We start from the raw sequence: 19,101 nt of genomic DNA, 5'->3' as shown, positions 1-19,101 counted from the left end.
CGCTTTTCTTTAGCAACCCTAAATCTGTTAACCTTGGAGAGATCATCGTGAACATGTAAACCTGAGGGATCAGGACCCAAAGGAATAATAACAGTAAAAACACCTACGATAGAGAGATTTTGAATCCTTTAGTTCAGAGCCAGCAACCAGTTTATAAGTTTCTGTTCCCAAACCAGCTTCTAGAAGGGGACAAAGAGCCCTCCCTGCGCTGGTTTGGGTCAGACCCAGTTGTTGCTGCATGAGAAACAACAAGGAGGTTGTCTACCTTCTGTCCTCCAGCCCCCTCCTGCCTTCAGCCCCTCTGGGTGAAGAGGGATGGGAAGAAGCTTCCATTAATATAGCACTGGAGTTTTGTTTACAGCTGGAGGGATATTTAATATCAACATTTCCCCCTGCAGAAGTGTCTTCTCAACCCAATGAAGCAACTCAGCAAAGGAGAAGCTGTCCTTCAAACACAGCCAGGCACTTACAGGCTCTAAACAGACCCTGAGAGCAATTTTCCCTGCAGAGAAGCAGTTTCCTAAAACAATTTGTTATGATAAGAGGTGAGAGCCACGATCCTGTGTATACACAATCCCAAATGGACTCTCAGGGGCACTCGCAGCTGAGGCAAAGGACATTGGCCCCTCGGACACATGGACACCCTGGGATCCCACCCACCTTCTGCTTCAAGAGACAGTCACGACAGCATGGCAAGGGGAAACAGGATTTGCCATTCCCAGCAGCTCAGGGTAGTTTGTCCCAAATCCCAAGATTGTTTCCATTAAAAAGTGACAATGTGGAAATACTTCCTACAGTTCAAGCCCTTAGGGGTCCTTTTAATAAGCATTTTGCTGCAGCTAGTAGAGCTGAAAGTCACATTTTCTATTTCTTTTGAATGGATTGAGATGCTCCCATGAATCGCATGACTCCAGAAGCTGAAGTTTCAAGGGGAAAAACCCACTGAAAGGTTTCTGATCAGATTCACAGCAGTTAAAAGTGCTGGTTGGTCCACTTCCATGGCAGACCAGGGCCGAACTGGAAAGGAAGACAGCAGCAAAACCAAGGAGAGAGAAAAGTAGAAGAGGCAGGGAGCAGCTGTAAATAAAAAAGCCCGAATTTATGCATGGGAGAGATCTGTAGCCAAATGAAAGCTGCCAGTGAGCCTTTCCTTTTCTGAGGGGGACGTCACCAGCTTGACACATGGACTGGGATCAGAAAGCCCATGTGTATTGTCTTACCCTTCAGCTAATGGAGCCAAGGATGTTTCTGTAAAAACAGGTTCTTCCCATTGGCTTTTTCCCCCTTCTCTGCCTGTTTCCCCTCTGACAGAATTTGGGAAAATTAATCCAGGGCCCCACTATTTTAGAGGCTAATGGGACGTAGGTACATGGGGAGAGCAGGACAGTGCCTGCTTGAGTAGTACCCATCGCTGGGTTGAGTGGTGGTGGGAATGTGGCTCTCTAGTCTCTGATCTGCATTAACAGAGAACATCACCTCTGTGATTGCTGATCTGCAGGAAAGGGAGAAGGGAGTAAATTCCTCACTGTTAACCAGAAACACAGTTTCAAGCAAAATGCATCATTGTGAAGCTTCTCAGAGATGGCTCAATGCTGTCCCAGAATGTTTTGGGGTTTATCTGACACGTCTACAGTGGAGAAAATGGTTGGTTACTCAGTTGGCTGCCTAGACCAAGCTTTCCCCCTGCAAACCTAAAGACCCTGCTTAATGCTTAGGAAACATTGGACCTACAATCTGGCTGAGCCACATGCCGCTTTAGAAAAGGCAAAGAAATCTATTTTCTCCTTGCCTATGAAACGCCACAGCGAGACTGTTCCTGTGCAACCATTCCCAGGCCAAATGTTTCACGTCAAGGCAAAGGGAACATTGCGTCCTTCCCCTGCAAAGCTCCCTCCTCTGCCTGCAGCAAGCCAAGGTCTATGGCACACGCCATTGCCAACAGCCAAGAATACTGCTTTCCTTCATGGATATGTTTTTCTCAGTTTGAAGGACAGTAGAGGTAGAAGCAGCCAAGGGACCAGCTGAGATCATGTGCAAGAGGGACACGACGGGAAGGTTGGTCAAATCCTGGGCTTGGATTTGAGTTCAGCCTTGGCTCTGCAATAGGCTTCCCTTGAGCAAGGCTTTTTATCTCCTTGCAACACTGTTCTTCCCCCGTGAGAAGGAGCAAAGGCTCTTCCCTGCCTCACTGGAGAGGGGCAACAGGACAACTTTCAAAGGCCACAGTCATAGATGTGGAGACAAGCAGTGGATAGAAGAAAGGTGGATGGAAACGGGCTGGATTCCTCTAAAGCAGATACAGACAAACTGCCTCTTTTGGAAGGGGGCAGGAGATGGTCCTGGGAGGGGGACTAGCCAACCTGGTTGCTTGGAAAAGCATTGACAGCTCTCCAGCACACCAGAACCACCAGACCCCAAACTATCAAACCCAATGGTTGTACCAGAGCTGACTGAAGAGACTGTCGACCCACACACTGAAGTACCGTGGAGTACCCACATCCAAAGGGTACACAGACTGCTTGCTATACAGGAGACAGGCACGCAAGCACCCCTGAGGACGTAGGTGCTTTTGGTTGGAGTAATTGCTGGCTACCCCTTCACTAGCAACCTGGTGTCCTACAGCAACTTCTGCTGACTGTCAGGTTGTGCATGTGTGAAGGTCCAAGGTCTGCTTTCTTTTGCTGAGATGCAAGCCTGATCCCACCCACCAAAGTGATCTCCCCTTTCTTACTCCTACTTACAGTTTTTACACTTGTAAATATCTGAGGCTCTTCTGATAAACAGGAGATTCCTCTGCTTATCAACTGTCCAAATATTTTTTAACAAATCTTAGATTAGAATGGAGAGCCCGGGGAATGGCCAGGATGGGGCCATCCACAGCTTGGGGTCTGCTTGGCGGGAGGCACCTGGAAATGGTCTTTCTCTCTTTTGACAAAGGAAAAAAAAAAAAACCTGCAGCATTTTCCTCCTTGAAATACGTTCCATCTCCAAATGGACATGCCCTAGCAGAGGCTCTCCTTTGATGACTGCAAAGGGAGGGACAGTGGGGGAAAAAAAGGATCAGAAAAGCTTGGGATTTGCAATGCCATGATCCCACCTAGGCAGCTGTTTCTGAGTTGGGCACAGGCAATGGATCATCTCTGACCTGTGCAGCCGTGGCTGGTGTACCCACAGGGCACCATAAGCAGGTGTGCTGTGGAGCCATGCCAAGCTGCTGCTCCACAGCTGGGCCATGGGAACTGGCCTTATGGCTACTGGGCAACTGGTGAACTGGGGACAGTTCCTGGGTAACTGGTGAACCCTGACTATAAGCCCAGCTAGCAGAGTCCAGACACTCTCGGACCCTAATCCGCTGGTTCCCAGGACCTGCACCTGCTTGGGTCAGGCTGAGATGGTCTGTGCTCAGACCTTGCCAAGAGCCTGGTCTGTTGGGTTCCCATGGCTGGCATCTGGCACTAGTTCATCATCGAGCATGACATAACCTTCACGTGCTCTTGGGCCTCTCAGGCTCCTACAGAGCAGCTGATGATGTGTCACTTAGGGACATGGTTTAGTGGTGGACTTGGCAGTGTTAGGTTTACAGTTGGACTCAATGATTTTAAAGGTCTTTTCTAGCCTAAATCATTCTATGATTCTATGAGCTAAAACTCTTTAAACCACGGGAACCCAATGGTTTGTGGTCGTATGTCCTAGCGCAGCAACTGTCTGTCTGATGGTGACCATCTGTCTGTCTAGAGCAGTGACTACCAGCACCCGGGTAGACCAAAGCCAGGGCCAGCTCTGAGCCCAGGGAGACTGGTGGTGTTTGGGATCATCACAAACACATCGGGGAGAAGCTAGGCAGATATACGTGGACAACAGAGCCAAACTCTTCTCAGCGGTGGGGGAAGGGGACGCAGCACAAACCGCAGGCTGGGCCTTAGGAAAAGCGTTTTCATTAGGAGGTGGATCGAGTACCCATGGGGGGGGCGAATTCCCATCCCTGGGCATTTCCAAGCAAATCCACAGCTGACCTCAGCTAGTGCTAGTGGTTGTCCTGCTTCAAGCAGGAGGTTGGACTAGAGAACTTCCAGCCTGCATTTCTGCAATCCTGCAGCTCCACAAAATCAAAGTCAGTGGTTGATGGGGTTTTTTCCCCAGTCTAGTGCAGATCAGAGGGAAGGACATTTATCCACTTCAAATTGGCAAAATCCTGCTTGTAGGAATGCAATTCATTGTATTATTATTATCATATGTGTGTGCATATTATACATGTGTGTTTGTATTTATGTACGCCCATACCTATATATACACATATATATTTGTATATATACACATATAACGTGTCCTTAAGAATGCCATTTTAGCAAGCTAGGAGTCATCTCTAATCAAGTCTCCTTGCTTTTGCTATTAGAATTATGAATTTATGGCCATATAGAGAGAATATATATAGAATATATATGTATAGAATATGTGAACAGAATTGTGTGTGTATATATGTATTTATCTATACATGCACAAATATAACACACACATACATATATTTAAAAACTCACTTTATATGTATAAAACATATATATATACCATGTATAGAATTATATATAATATAAAATGCTCCACACGTCTGAGCTCTGAACATGACGGCACTAACCAATATTGATGACCATGTGCATATCCAAACCCTCGTCCCAGTTTTCTTTAGCTCCCTAATTTAGACACAGGCTCTGACTCCAACTCAGAGGTGTTACACTGATAAATCCCACTCAGAGGAGTTACACCAAAATAAATTAAACCAGCCTGTGGCCTCCCCACGGGACGCCAGCCAGGGACAAACAAATAGGTGTTCATCACGTTATAGGGGGACAGTCAGTTTGTCTAACCCCTGGCCCTTCTCTTTTCCTCTTTTATTAGTTATTCTGAACGTTAAGTCAACTCAGCCCTCGAGCGGGGCGGGAGGATGGAGCGATTCTCCCGGCTGCCGATAAAGCATCTGCAAAGGTCAGTTCGCACAGAAACTGCAGCCCAGGCCACTAAAACGGCAAGTACCGAACTTATCAGGGCAACATATAACTTGTAGTTTTTCTAACTCAATTGATTGGACTTTTTATCTAAAATAACAGGCATTATAAGATAGGCGAAAGTCGAGATAAGGAAGAAAATTGAGTAGGTCTTGAATCAAGATCAGCTTGGGGACAGGTTCAAACTCCCACACCTGCCCCAGAGGAATCAATGAAAGTTTCTTGGCCTCGTCCGCTCGTTTTGAAACGCTGCTGAAGTTGAGTGAACTTTGAGACTGCGGCGTTTATTCTGTGATTATAATTAACCTGCTCACCCGTTGTTATTGATTTCGCGTGAAGGGAGGTGACAGAGTCTGACCGGGATGTTGGTTTAGGAACAGAAATGGTTGGGAGGGGAGGCAGCAGGGCAGGCAGCGGGGCAGGCAGCGGGGCAGGCAGCTAACCTTGCTGAAGGGAGACCTTTCCCCAGCTGAGGGCGAAGGGAAGAGGGTACGAGGGGGATTTCACCCTCCTGCTTGTGGTCCTGCTTGTGCTGGGATCTGGGAAAACCCTCAGAGACAGATCTTGACATCCAGAGGGTCAGGGTAAATCACAGCACTGATGATCTGGCCTGTTAAAGCAATGAATGACCGAACGTAGGAAGCCCCTGGAGAAAAGCCTCGGTCATGCCCAGGATCCAGGGCATCCTCCCAGACCAGGAGAGCATGAGGAGGAGACATCCCCCAAGCCTGCTGCCTCTCTCATGCTCCACATCACCAAGACATGTCCCAACTCAGCGTCCTTCCCAGCAGCCAGTCCCCTGAGCAGCCAGCCCCTGGGGCCAGCACTCCCTTCCCAAAATAATCTCAGACATCTGGGGCCAAACATGTCATTCGGAGGAGTCCTGATGTCTGGGGCTCACCGCCTCACTGATTTTCTACAGCTCCAGCACTGCAAGCCCTGAATATTAAATAATGATGGCTCCCTGGCTTGGAAACTCACAGGAGTTTAAATAATAAATATTAAATTATTTTTATGTCTCTTCTGGAGTTTCAGCGTGAAGAAATCAGGGTTTCTCAGCTTTTCTCTTGTCCAGAAAAGCTGTTTCTTCCCTTCCTGCAAAACCAGAGCCTGACGTATGATAACGTGACTCCGGAAGCTGGAGCCTGAAGGGAAACCGAGGTGCATGGAGGCACAAAGGCTGGCAAATGCCAGAGGCAGGCAGCTGAGAAGCAGACAAGAGGGAGATGTCTCCCAAACTGTTGGGAGATGTTTGCAGAGCCAAAGGAGACAGCCCACTGCCCCGGCCCTCGAGGCCAGAGGACAACCTGGAACTTGCTTAAATTCTATAGAATTTAAGCAGCCAGAGAGCACCGTGCAAGCAGGAGCTGTGGAAAAAAAAAAAAAAAAAGCAAAAATTGGCAAAATCTTGCTCCGAGGGAGCGACGTGGTCTCTTTTTCTTCCCCCCTGCTCCATCTCTGCCCCCAACCTCTTGTGCTGGGCTCAGGTTTTAACCTTTTAGGAGAACCTGATGGCAACAGGCACCCAGTCCTGCCCCAGCACCCCATAAATACACCACGCCACGGCTGGAAGCATCGACTGGAGGAAAACGGCTGAGCTTTGGGAAGAAGAGCAAGAACAGGCAGCGGCGTCCCACCACGGGACCTCTCCTGAAATGCTCCCCCAGCAGACACTGACCTAATTCCCAGGGATTAGGAGGAAACATTTCCAGGCAGTGATTTTGTTATCCCAGATTCAGAAGCATCCAGTACCAGTCCCTGCTGGAGACGGGAGATCAGCCTCGCTGCATCGCTCATCCGGCTGCCCTCACCCCACCTCTGCTGGAAAACTTACTTTTCCTTGACTTTCCATGAATTATTTTTTCCCCTCTTTCACAAACAAAGTGAGTTTCCGAGTCCTTTCCCAAGGCTGGCACGAGCTGTTCGAGCCCAGCTGGCTCTGATAAGGGGCTCACCAGCTTTACGGGTCAATAAAAAATAATTTTAAAAAAAGCACAAATCCTTTCATACTGCAATATATAAACCAAGTGTCCACTTTCCAGAAAGGAAAAAGAAAGGTCCCACTGGGTTTTGGGGTTTCAGCTCCCCAAGAAAACCTGTAGGTCCCCATATAATTTGCAGGGGGCTGTGTTTCTTGCCTTGTTCTTCTTGCACGGGCCTGATCCTGCACCAGCTCCCGGCGAACCTCCCTTTGCTTTAAAACGGGGATAGTTTCAGCTCTGAGCAGGCAAGGTAATTGTTTTGTTTTGTTTGGGTTTTGGTTTTTTTTGCCGCCCATACTCAATCTGTTTTAGGAGGGGGGGCTGATCCTGGAAGCCTTGCCTGGGTGAAACAGCAGGATTGGCCTTAGAAAGACGGAGAAAACAGCAGAAAGATGTGAGAAGGACACAAACTTTGCACTTCCCCAAGCTAAAGGTGCATCCTACATTTAGGTGTCCACCTAATTAAGCAAAAAAACCCCCCTCTGTGCCAGCAAATAACCGAGAAAAAATAATCACCGGGCACTTCTTGGAAAAGAAAACATTATTTTCGCTTCCAGTTGCCGCTGCCCCAAACTTGACTTTCAAATCCAGACCTTGCCAAAACCTGAAAGCTGAAATGTTTCAGCACTGATGGCGGGGTCAGATCTACGTCCAGCTTTGAAAATCTCTGCCCAGATCTTCTTTCCTAGCAGACCCAGCACCCGCCCGCCTGCGCTTTTTTTGGGGATAAGAAAATCCAGCTCCAGCTTATCGTATTGAAAAAGAAATCAGCCCCGAGAGTTTAAAAGGGTGCAATAGCACAGGGAATGCTGCAAACTCAAGCATACCCTGCAGCAAGTGACCTTCAGAAAAATTTCAAGGGAAAAAAAAAAACCAACAACCCACCGTTTCTGCCGTACGAGACCTTACAACGGCATCGCTCGGCGCGGCAGAAACATGAGGGTTTTCTAAAAAGCCTTAAATACCACTTGTACCAGCCGCTGCGAAGGCAATGATGATCGAATTATTTTCAAGCACCGTCATGCACGTGTAAGCATCCGTGTATAAAGACCTCACTGCTCAGGCATGGCGGATAATTGGGTTTAATTTGTCATTACAGATGTATTTACAGTTTGGACTGGTCACCGTGACCGATGATGTGGGGAAGACTTGTAAAAACCAAAGGGATTTTAATATTTTGCCGTAATGCTGGACATTGTCGTAGCCAGCTGCAAGGTTTTTGCCCCACAAGGTTTTTTTCTTCCCCGCCTCACAATAAAAAAAAAAAATCTCAATCTAACCTTATAATGAAATTTGGTTTTATAATTCAAGTTAATTTCGGAGGTAAGAGCACGTTCTCACATATTTCCTTAGTTACTTAAGCAGCATTTCACACTCGCCCACCAAAGGCGTATTTACACCATCCTGCCAGACAGCAGCGTGAATTCAGGATCCATCGACAAGGTGAGTATTTGGCATTTCCAATCTCCTTTTCTGCAATCCTCCAGGCACAATTACACACATCCCCCCTACCAAAGCAAGCCGTACCTGTAGCCACCCAACGTTGCCGTTACGACTGAGGGATTTTAGCAACGAAATTGCGTTATTTGGGGATCACGCATCGCTGTAACACGGGGCCGGTGTGGCCGTCCCAGCAAAAAATCTACATTTCTGCCTCTGCCCTCCCAGCGTGAGCAAAACCGGCCGCTTTAAGCCCCACGGTCTGATCTCCGGCTGGTTTTGCAGGCAGCGGTGAGCTCCAAATGGGAGGCAGACGCTTCGTTAAGTCTTTTTATAATAGGATTCAAAAGCCTCGAAGGACTTGAGATGTTCAGCTGTATCTCCCCACATTCCTCTGCCCTGTGCCCCCCCCCGGGAGCATCGCCAAACAGGGGGAGATCCCTGAATATCCCTCTGCTGCACCTCCTTTTCACTAAGGAAATTGTAGGGAGGGAAGGATACACCAGGTTGACATGCAGGGCAGGGAATTTGGAAAGAAGACCTCCAAAAAAGAGCTTTATTATGTTTGCATCCTTTTTTCCTACACATGCAAAGCTCTGGGGGCCTCAAGGAACAAAAATTTCAGCCCTGAGCTCTGTGTCGATGAGAAACAAGGTCTTTGCAGGTTTCGAGACTGTGCTATCAAGGTTTTTTTAATTGCATTTTCATTAAAATTGCATTTTTTCACCGTTATTTTAACAGCCCCTGCACACATCCCACCCCACCAGCAACAACAGGCTGCTGACCTTCAAGGCACAAAAACTTGCTCGTCTCACTGCGCTGCTGCTTTTTCACCCAATTTGGGATTTTATTTGCTGGTTGGTGCTTTCTTGGTGGTTTGTTTTTTTTTTTTTTCTCCCAAGGCATCCTTAATTTTACAGCTATCGGGAGCAATATGGTTTGCCCGTTCAAAATACCCAGCTGTGTTTGGGATAACCAACTTTGGGGAGCCCCTCTCTGCCTGCCGAGCCAAGGTTTCTCCATCATCAGAGGAGCACGGAGGCAGCAGGATCGGGTCAAATTTCCTTTGGGAACACCAAATAAACCCTCATCTGTTTCGAAGGATTTCACCTCTTTCCTCCCAAACTGATGGAAGTAAATACAGAAAGAGCAAAATACAGGCTGTCTCTTAAAAAAAAAAAAAACAAAAAAAACCCAAAAAACCACTGTTATTTTTACAGGAACAGATACGGACATGAGCGCATGTGTGGAGGAGAAAAATAATTAATCCTGGCTTAATAAAGCCTGAGATTCAGGGCCACTATCCACTGCTTTAAGTTTTACTGCTTTACAAAAATTCACAAGCATTTATAATGTATTATATATCACACCGTGGCTGTTCTATGCAACATGTGCATTTGTGTTTGGTAATAAAGTGCAGTTTACAATGAAGGAACTGTATTATTAATAAGGATGATATAGTGCCGGTGATGGTGATATTTTTATTATTATTTTTGCTTTATTTATCATTTAAAATATACTGTCTGGGGACTTGGGGGCTTAAAAACAGTTGTGTGTTTGAGCTTAATCTTGTAGCCCCTAATTCTGTGGGTTTCATCCCAAATCCCAGACTGACCGGTGACAATTAAATTAGGCGGGAGAGCAGAAGGCGGTTTGAAACCCGCGGGAGGAGGGGGGCGAACAAAGCCTTGGGCCAACGTTCCCCACCGGCGGAGCCGAGGTGAGAAATGCAACCGCTTGCAAAAGGGGGGATGTAGGTACCCGTGCAAAATGCAGACACGTCCTGTGGTCCCATCCCTCCGTCCTCCGGTCCCATCCCTCGGAGAGCAGGGACAGCAGAGATGCTGGGCTCCCCCCATCACCCTCACCTTGTCTTTAGGTGCACGGGGAAGGTCAGGGGCTGCTTGTAGGGCGGAGGGTTGTAACAAATGCCGGTGAGTTACTGGAAACGCGGGCCCTGGGGATGCTACAGGGCAAATCTCTTAGCATCCCTATGGGAAAGCTTAAGATCTGGTTCACAATCTCTCCCCCCGCCAGCAGTAGAGAAGACATTTTCCAACCTAACGTCTGCTCCAGGCTTTGATCTTCCCAAATGCTGCTGCCGTGTTCAAACGGTGCCTGTTCGGGGAACCCTGACTTTGACTTAGTCAAAACAAAATACAGAGCACCCCTCAGAAATGCCCATAGCCCCTCGCCCCGATTTCCTCCCAACCACATCAACCTCCTCGACGCCACAGCAAAAAGAAAAACCCCTGCTGCTTTTTTTTGCGAAAAGCAAAATCGTAGGCGGTGGGGATGGCAAACCAGGATCTGGCCCTCCATCACCAGCCTGGAAACATCAGGAGGCAGCAAGCGGCAGCGGGCTGGATGCGCTCGGGCTCCCGTGCCACCCTTCATCCCCGCTCCCCTCTGCCTGGGGAAGGGGGAAGGAGCAAGCTACTAATTTTTGGACAGATTTCAAGAGGTTTTTTGGCACTGGCAGGGAAATCTCCTGAAAGGGGACTTTGCAGCGGGTCCTTTTCATGCCTCATTAAGTCGGGAATTCACTGTAACGCCATCCCAGGCAAATGCCTGCAGCAAGTTCACGGCCTCGACCGCAGGGTCTGATCCTGCCCTTCAGGGTAATGAAATCATTCGCCAAACTTACCCTGAGAAGCCCAAATTTGGCATTTTGAACTCACACCGGGGAAAGTTTTTCAAATAGGCCCATGTGATTTACGCACCCATCCTTCCCAGTGCTTTATTCCACAGCGCTGCATTGGCACGTTTTAACTCAGGCCAAAATTCCTCTTAATAGGGAAAAACAAGAAGATCTTTATTTCTTTTAGTATCATTTTCTTTGAATACATTTTTACTAAACTTCTTTCCCCAGTTCATTGCTTTAGAGTGGGGAAAAAACCACCATGCCCAATTGCGTAGACTGTACGTCTGTGTCTGCATACCCAGCTACACCTGCATAGACTTGATCTTCGCTATTAAAATATCATAATAATTAATATTCCAATGCTCCCAGGGGTGTTCCTCAATCAGCGCTATTCAAAGATGACGATTCTCCAGGAAGCAAAATCACTGGAGGAAAATGAGAGCGTCGCAAAAATCGCTTGATTTAGTATAGCCTTGCGCGAAGGATTGCGTTTCCACCTTGAAATGCCTCATTGTGCCGAGAATAAAATTATCTTTAGTCCTAAGGAAAGGCAAAGGAAGGAGTCTGGGCTCCACCGTGCCAGGGACTGCTCGGATGCTGAGCCCGGTTGGGATGTGTTATTAAAGTGCGCCTGTGATGGGTACAGTCCACGACGGTGTTTCCCCCCCCACCACTACATCTTTCAGTGCCTTCACTTTTTCAGCCCATCAAGGCTTTTCGCTCTCGCTCTTAAAAAAAAAACCAACAAACCAATAAACTTTTCCCTGCTCAGAAACCACCAGCCAGCCTTTATGTGCTTCGTGCAACCCCCTGGATACCAGCAGCCCGTGCAAAGCATCGCCCCGGCGTCCAGAAGGGACCCAGCTGGGAGCAGCCCGGCAGCGGCCGCGTCCCGGCTCGGGGAAAAGAGGGAAAGGGGCAGGTCTGGACCTTAAAACTACTTTCTGGGGGAGCTGCCTTCCAAAAAATCCCCACAACCATTTTAATCCTGACTTTAAAACTCACCAGCTTTCAGGCAAGTTTTTGTTTGAGGCAATGTGTTGGTTTGGGTTTTTTTACCATAAACGGAGCATTTTTTTGTTTAAAACCAGCGCTGTTTCCACATTCAAGACAGAGGTGTAATTAGACCCACGCTAATAAATCCCCTGGTTTCGGCGATTTGGGAGGCGACGCCGTGAATCCAGCACCCGAATCGGGACCTGGCGACAGAAATGGGTCCTCCTTCGTTAGCAACCGCTAACGTTTTCTGGACTGGCTCAAGGCATCCCCTCTTCCCCGTACTATTTAAGAGCCCAGATAAAAAAGCACTTTTTGCCACCAAAAGGCAGCCTGAGAGACCTGCAACGCAAACTGACGCTTAACACAGGGCTCGAAACCCCCAAATCATTACGCTCAATCTCTGGCACCTTAAAAGCTGCTGGGCTGGCTATTTCTACAACTGCAATTCTTTATTTGCATTATTTTGGTTTTAAGTTATTATTATTACTAAGAGCTCTTTTGAGAGCACTGCAAAAAGGTGATATTTTTTTCCCCAAGGAAGAGAAGGCACGGTAGTCAAATACGAATGCGCATGTCCTCGTTGATAATATTAAATTATTATTTGATTATTCAATTCATCCTGCTTTTTTCCTACACTTTCTACCTTCCCAAGGCTTCCCAAAAACATTGCCTGGTTGGCCAAAACTTTATCCTTAAAGATAACCCGCTCCCCATTTTAAGCAATTTCAGAATGCCTAAAGAAAAGCAAAAGGCATTGGCAAGGCCAAGCCTTCACCGACGCACAACTTTCCTTTTTGTAACATCTTAAAATAATGCTAGAGATAAAGCAAATCTTGCTAGACACGACGGAAAAATTGCCCTCCAAAATTCAGGTTAAAGAACGCAATCTTAAAACGTTATCTACAGACAAATTTGAGTAATTTTCTTTGTTAACCCCGACCCTGACGCCGACAGAAATACCTTCATGGAGAGAAGGCGGGGAGGAAAAAAGGGGTTATGAAACCTCGATGCAAAGATGTGCCCGGCATTTCTCTCCCTCTTCCACCGTACAAAATAAAAAAAGTGATATTTTAAGCCGTTCAGGCCGATTCTGGTCGTAGGGTGCCAGGACGCTTAATGAAATGAAAGGCTCCACGATCAGGATGGGCACAAGAGATCATTTTGGGGGGCAATGAGACCCTGAAATACAAGGCTCTGAGTGCTTCAGATGTGTCTGTGAGTCCCCCCCAAAAGCACGATAATAAATGCGGATGCATTTCTTTTTCTCCTTCTCCGTCGTTTCTCCCCCACCAGCGCCAAATTTCCCTTCGCTTTCCCTTTTTCTGGCCTAACCGACCTTTCCAAGAATTAAAAAAAAAAAAAAAAAAAAGACGTAACATAAACCAGCCCAAAGGGAAGATCTGAGATTCATGGACCAAACTTTGATTTCCCCATTTTCCAAACATTTTTCCCCATTTTACACCTAAAGCAAGCCGGGGAAGGGGCTGCCTGCATGCCCACAGAGCATCGTGGTCCTGCACACCGCGGTCATCCCCATCGCGGCCCCTAAATCGCCGCGGAGATATTTGTGGAGCCAGCAGGCCTTTGCGCTGGAACTCAACACATCATTTCTCGCCACTCCAGGCCTACCTTAAATTATATTTATTTTTTTCGGAAACTGTGGTCCTTGAGGATATTTTGAAATGACGGTTTTGCAGACAAAATGTGTGTGCGGGGGGAGCAACCACAGCACCGCGGGGACCCCCCGTGTTTTGCAGCCGGACAGTCGGCTCCAGCAGCGACATCCCGAATACACCGAATTTCTCCCTCCTGCCCTTCGCGCCTCCTCGTCCTACCCAAAGAGGGGTGCGTGCACAAAAATTTGGAGGGGCGGTGGGGTGAGACCCTCCCTCCCCTATCCCAACCCTGGCTGCGCTCACCTATATTGGCGTGCCGGGCGGCTGCGGGCGTCCCTCGGCTCTGCAGGTTGTGCAGCATGGGGCTGTCGAAGGGTGAAGAAGTCCAAGTCGTGGCCATTTCGGGGCTCATGTAAGCCGGATAAGGGCTGGAATAGGAGCTGCCGAAACCCCTGCTGTACTGCTCCCTCCCGTTAGCAGAAAGGTTCAAGGAGCTGCTGTAAGCCGCCGCGGCTTCCCGGGAAGAGGTGGCGGGGATGGGGGTGCTGGTGGAGAAGGAGAACCGAGGTGACACGGGAGGGTGAGAAGATCCGGGGTTGTAAGCGGCGCTTTCGGCTCCGGGTTGAGTCCAGATGGAGTGGCTGGAGACGGGGCTGCCTTGCTGGGAAGAGCCGCTGCTCTGGAGGTAAGGCAGGCTGGGGAGCATGGAGGTGACCCTCGTGGTGGGCACATAGACGGGGGACGCTGCGGCCGCGCTGTGCATGAAGCCACCTGCCCCCTCGTACGCCGGAGGGCCGGGGTTAGCTGCCATGGCTAAACTCTGGTACATCTCGCGATGGGCCCCCCCAAACCCCGGCCGGGTCCCCGGCCGCAATCCGGAGCGATGGGGAGCGGGTGAAAAACCCCAGGCTCCACTTTCCCCTGCGGTGAGCGGTGGCCGGAGCGGTCTCGCGTGGGTACTGCCTTCCAGCCAAAACCAAAACACCACCAGCAACGCAATTTTCCTCCACCCCCCCCTCCCCGCCACCCACCTTCCCCACCTTCAGCAGGTCCAGCCGCCGCTTCGAGACCCCAAGCAAGAAGTCCAGGTCCCTCCGGAGGAGAGATTTTAGATCCCGCCTGGATTTAGCTTCTCCCACCGGGCTCCATCCATCACCTCCCGCCCCCCCCCCCCACACACACACCCTCCACGATGGGGCTGGGCTGCTTAAAACCCTCGGTCAGTCTCCTCCCCGCCTTTCTTCCCCCCCCCACCACCACCACCCCCTCCGCCCCATCCAACAACACCTCCGGGGGAGGCAGGGGGAGATGCGGCCGGGGATGCGGGAGGAGGCGGCGGCCGGGCCGGGAGCCCACCTCGGGGCGGAGGAGATAAGGAGGTTAGAGCAGTTCGGGGGGGGGGGGGGGGGGCGAAGGGAGGAGGGGGGGGGTACACAGCCGGGAAGGTGAGAGACAGCGATGCTCTCTCCTAGGCCCTGGAGCAAAAAACCTTTGTCCCGCAGGTACGATCGGTGCTTTAAGTTGTTAATGGCCCCCGAGGCCGGCGTTTGATGTGGGCTGGCAGCAGGGCGGCGGGGAGGCGACCCGGAGGCTGAAGCTGCGGAGGGCTGGGGAGGGAGGGGTGGGGGGGAAAGGAGGGGGGGGAGAATTAAATTAGGCAGACGGTGAGGAAAGGGGGGGAGGAGGAAGGCTGGCTCGACCCTCCCACCCCGCGCCCGCCCCACGCGTGTCAGCACCCTCCTAAGGCCGGCCACGCGTGGAAGGGGGTGCTTAAAAGCGGAGGGGGGGGGGTATTAACCGCTGCACTCCCCCCCACCCCAAAGCTGCCCAGACCCGCTTGCAAGTGACCGCATGTGGGGAGCAGAGCCCCAGCAGCACCCACGAAACTCCCCCTCCTGGGGGTTTTTAATCCCCCCCCACACACACACACCTCCCCACTTTTCCCACGTGGGGAGCTGGGAAAAGCTGGAAGCACACTGGGCTGACCCACTAGGGACCGGGGATGCCGTGGGTCGGGATGGGGAGACATTTCCCAGGGCCACGGGGCAGGGTGGGTGCGATGGGTGCTTTTTCCATGTTAGTTTGGTTTCTGATTTGGGCTCCTTTGGGGGGGTGTGGGGTGTGGAGGGGCTGGTTTTCGGGTACGGCGCAGGCCATGGAATGCCATCGGAGGCTTGCAATGGTGAAACTCCAAAAAACACTCGTGGAGGGGGGGGGGTCAGGATGAAATACCCTTCCCTGGGAGGGAGGTGAAATGATCTGAGACGCTGTTTTCTCTGCAGATCATGGAGGGATCCTAGAAAACCATCTCACACCCGGAGAAGGTCTGGATGAGAGGGGTGGGGGGGGGGGGGAATTATGGCCAGAGAAATAACTCTTGGGACTGATTTAGATTTAACTAGCAGATTCCCCAGGCTGAACCCCTCCGCTGGGCTGAATTTAGCAGCAGAAGAGATAACCGGGAGATAAGGACTGATACCCGGGAGGACAGAGGGAGACCGGCGGGCAGCCGAGGGAAGGGGGAGAAGCCGGAGGCAGCGTCGGGAAGGGGTAAGGATGGAAGCGAGCCGGGAAAAAAGGGGGATTAAGGGAGCTCCGCTTCCCCCCCCCCCAAAAAAAAAAAACCCAGGGGACAGAGAAGTGGCTGGTTGGTGTGCGTGCGACCGGCCTAGGATGGAGCGTTTCCAGAGGACTTTCCAAAGAGGAGCAGGACCCGCAGGAGGGGAAAAGGGAGTGAATTCCCCTCCTGCCTTAAAAATAGGAATGATGATAATAAAAAAAAAAAAAAAAAAAACAAAAACCAACCCCAAAACAAGCAAAATTGAGTCCGTTTTCAAGCTTGAGGAGACAATAGGAGGAAGCTTTGAGGGGAGGCCCGTGGGAAGGGGCTCGCCGGGGTCCCGGCGGGACAGCGAGGGAGAGGACCGAGAAGCGCTACCCACCTTCGATGCTGGGGGGGGGCAAGGGGTGGAGGGGGGGCGAGGCCGTGGGGCAGGACACCCCCTCGCTGCGGGGAAGGCAGAGGGGTATGAGATGCCTGGCTCCTGCCTGCTCCTGCTTCACGGGGGGGGGGGGGATTAGGGGTAGCGGGGCTCGGTCTGCCCCCCCCACCCCACCCCAACCTTGGTTCCCCAGTGTGGCCAGACTCCCCAGTCCCACTCGCTGACTGGTTTGCCCACATCACGTGGAAGTGGGCGGCGATGGGAAGAAAGAGTTGGGGGGTGGGGGGTAAAAGGGGTGGCTGGTATCTGTTGCACCATCAGCCGGGCGCCAGGTTTCATTGCTGTGAAGGAAAAAAAAAAAAAAAAAAAAAAAAAAAGAATAAAATAATAAAATCAAACCACCACCCCGGGCATGGCCACACGGCCGGCCCCACGCTGCAGGCAAAGTCCAGCCGGGCAGCCCTGCTCCGCACCTCCCCACGCACCCGGAGGGACACCCGTGCCCAGCTCGCAGAAATAATAAGGGCTATTTGCTGGGGGACATTCCCCCCCCCCCCCCCCGCAGCTCCCCAATCCCTTTGGAGGCAACCCCCTTCCGTGGGGGATGTTGCACAGGGGGGATCTCTCCAAGCTGCTGCCCCAAATCCTTCGCGGTCCGAGCACGGTCGCAGCCGCTCTCTCCTTCACCCCTGCTTGTTTGAGGGTACCCCCTCTCCCCCAAACTGGACACCCATCTGTTACCCCCCCCCCCCCCGCCGCCTCCCCTTGCCGCCGGCTCTAAAGGTGCAGCGCAGGGACAGCCCAGGGCCGGCTGCACCCCACTGCAATGCGGGGTCCCACCGGGCACCGAGCCCACGGGGAGGGGGTGCTCAGCCCCCCCCCCCCCCCCCGCCTCTCTCCCACGGCCCCGGGAATAACGCTCACACCCTTAGAATTTCCTCTACACCCCGACTCCAGGCTTTGCCTGGGAAATTTGGGGGTCCTAACCCGGCCGGGGGCGGTGGGAGGCTGGCAGAGGCTTTTTGGGGGCTCAGAAAGGAAAAAAAAAAATAAAAAAAAAAATCTCCGAGGAAATATAAAAATCTCCGTACGAAAGAAGCAGAGGGAGTAGGGAGAAGAAAAAGTGGGGAGGGGGAAGCGATTTATTGAAGGGGGAGCGGAAGGCGGAGGGAGCGATCGGGGGTGCCCCGGCTCCGGGAGCGGGTCCCGGGGGACGCAGACTCCCCCCCATCCCCCCCCCCCCCCCCCCCCCCCCCCCGGAGCCGCCCGCATCGTCCCCCGGTTAACCCGTTACTCCGGGGGGGGTTGTGTGTGTGGGGGGGGGGGGGCACAGGGACTCTGTAGCCAGGAAACCCCAAAAAAGGGGGCTCCAGCCCGGCGGGGATGCGTGTGGGCACCGGCAGAGGCTAAAACCGCGGCTAAAGCTACAAAAATCCGGGCAAATACACAAATATAGGTACGAAGATGGTTATAGGCACGTATAGAAATAAAATTACAGGCGCATAAATACGGCACAGAGAAATATCGGCAACGGTGACAGTGTGTGCGTTGCAGATATTTGTACTTTAACGGGGGAAATAACTGGTATGTAATAGTAAGATTGTAGTTGTATATATACAAATGCAAACATTGCATATGGATGGGACTTAATGCATATTAGACGCTCACAGGAACGTGTGTTATGTATAGATGTGTATATACTACCATACCTAAATATACAGTGTAATTTATACCACGCTGTGTGCGTGTATATATATAAAAATATGCTTATGAACACAGGGCTATCAGCATGCAGAGAAAGAAGGGAGAATTAAATATATCGATGTCTTTTCTTTCTTTTCTTCCCCCCCCCCCAAAAAAAAAAACCAGCTGCGTATCCAGATGTGCACGGTTTGGGATACCCATCTCCCTCTCCACGCCTTGCAAAATCTTTGGCGATTTTCTTTACCAAAGCAGCGTGTTGCTGAAGCTTCGTTGAATTCCTACTGAATATCAACGCTTGCCTTAAAAAAAACAACCACAAATCCAATTAAAACCGATTAAAACAGCGCGAGCAACTCTACCAAGGAGACGATTGCAAGGACCTGCCTCGGTTTTGCATCTTCCAGGAAAAAAAACCACACATACACCCCCCAAAAAAAACCACCCAGTAATCCCGCGGTCGGTTTTGCGTGTGCGTGGCCGGATCCAGCCTCTTTCAGCGGGGAAATATCGGTCCTTAGTGCCGAGCATCGCGTCGCGGGGCGGGGGGGGGGGGGGGTTCGCACCCCGAAAAAGCAACGCGGTGAGGAGCTGAGCCCCAGCCTGGTGCAAACTAACAGCCGGGAAGGAGAGGATGGATTTCGGACACTTTTTATCCCGAAAAAAAAAAAAAAAAAAAAACCAAACCAAACCAAAAAACCTAACCAACAGAGGATGGGACACAGCAGAGTGCAGCGACAAGAAAAAAAAAAATCCCTGCTCTGCTCTCGGAGGAGGCTT

At 50.8% G+C, this 19,101-nt stretch overlaps 1 protein-coding gene and 1 long non-coding RNA gene across 4 annotated transcripts in view; one reads left to right on the top strand and one right to left on the bottom strand.

Moving 5' to 3' along the window:
• Positions 1–14,774, bottom strand: part of GATA4 (GATA binding protein 4) — a 28,042-nt gene extending 13,268 nt beyond the window's left edge. For 2 of the 3 annotated variants that reach the window (XM_075750384.1, XM_075750383.1), the window contains exon 1: positions 13,982–14,675. In XM_075750384.1, the coding sequence (XP_075606499.1) occupies positions 13,982–14,507 (526 nt within the window). In that variant the 5' untranslated portion in view covers positions 14,508–14,675. Of the gene's footprint in view, positions 1–13,981 lie in introns of all 3 variants that reach the window. The other variant, XM_010299718.2, reaches the window with a different exon arrangement.
• Positions 14,235–18,756, top strand: LOC142601412 (uncharacterized). The gene is made up of 4 exons (XR_012834976.1): positions 14,235–14,363; positions 14,725–15,057; positions 15,961–16,228; positions 18,490–18,756. It is a non-coding gene; the product is annotated as an uncharacterized LOC142601412 (long non-coding RNA).
• The last annotated feature ends 345 nt before the right edge of the window (positions 18,757–19,101 follow it).

Source organism: Balearica regulorum, chromosome 3, assembly GCF_011004875.1.
Source record: "Balearica regulorum gibbericeps isolate bBalReg1 chromosome 3, bBalReg1.pri, whole genome shotgun sequence".
Lineage (NCBI taxonomy): Eukaryota > Metazoa > Chordata > Aves > Gruiformes > Gruidae > Balearica > Balearica regulorum.
This window is presented reverse-complemented; position numbering and strand designations above follow the sequence as displayed.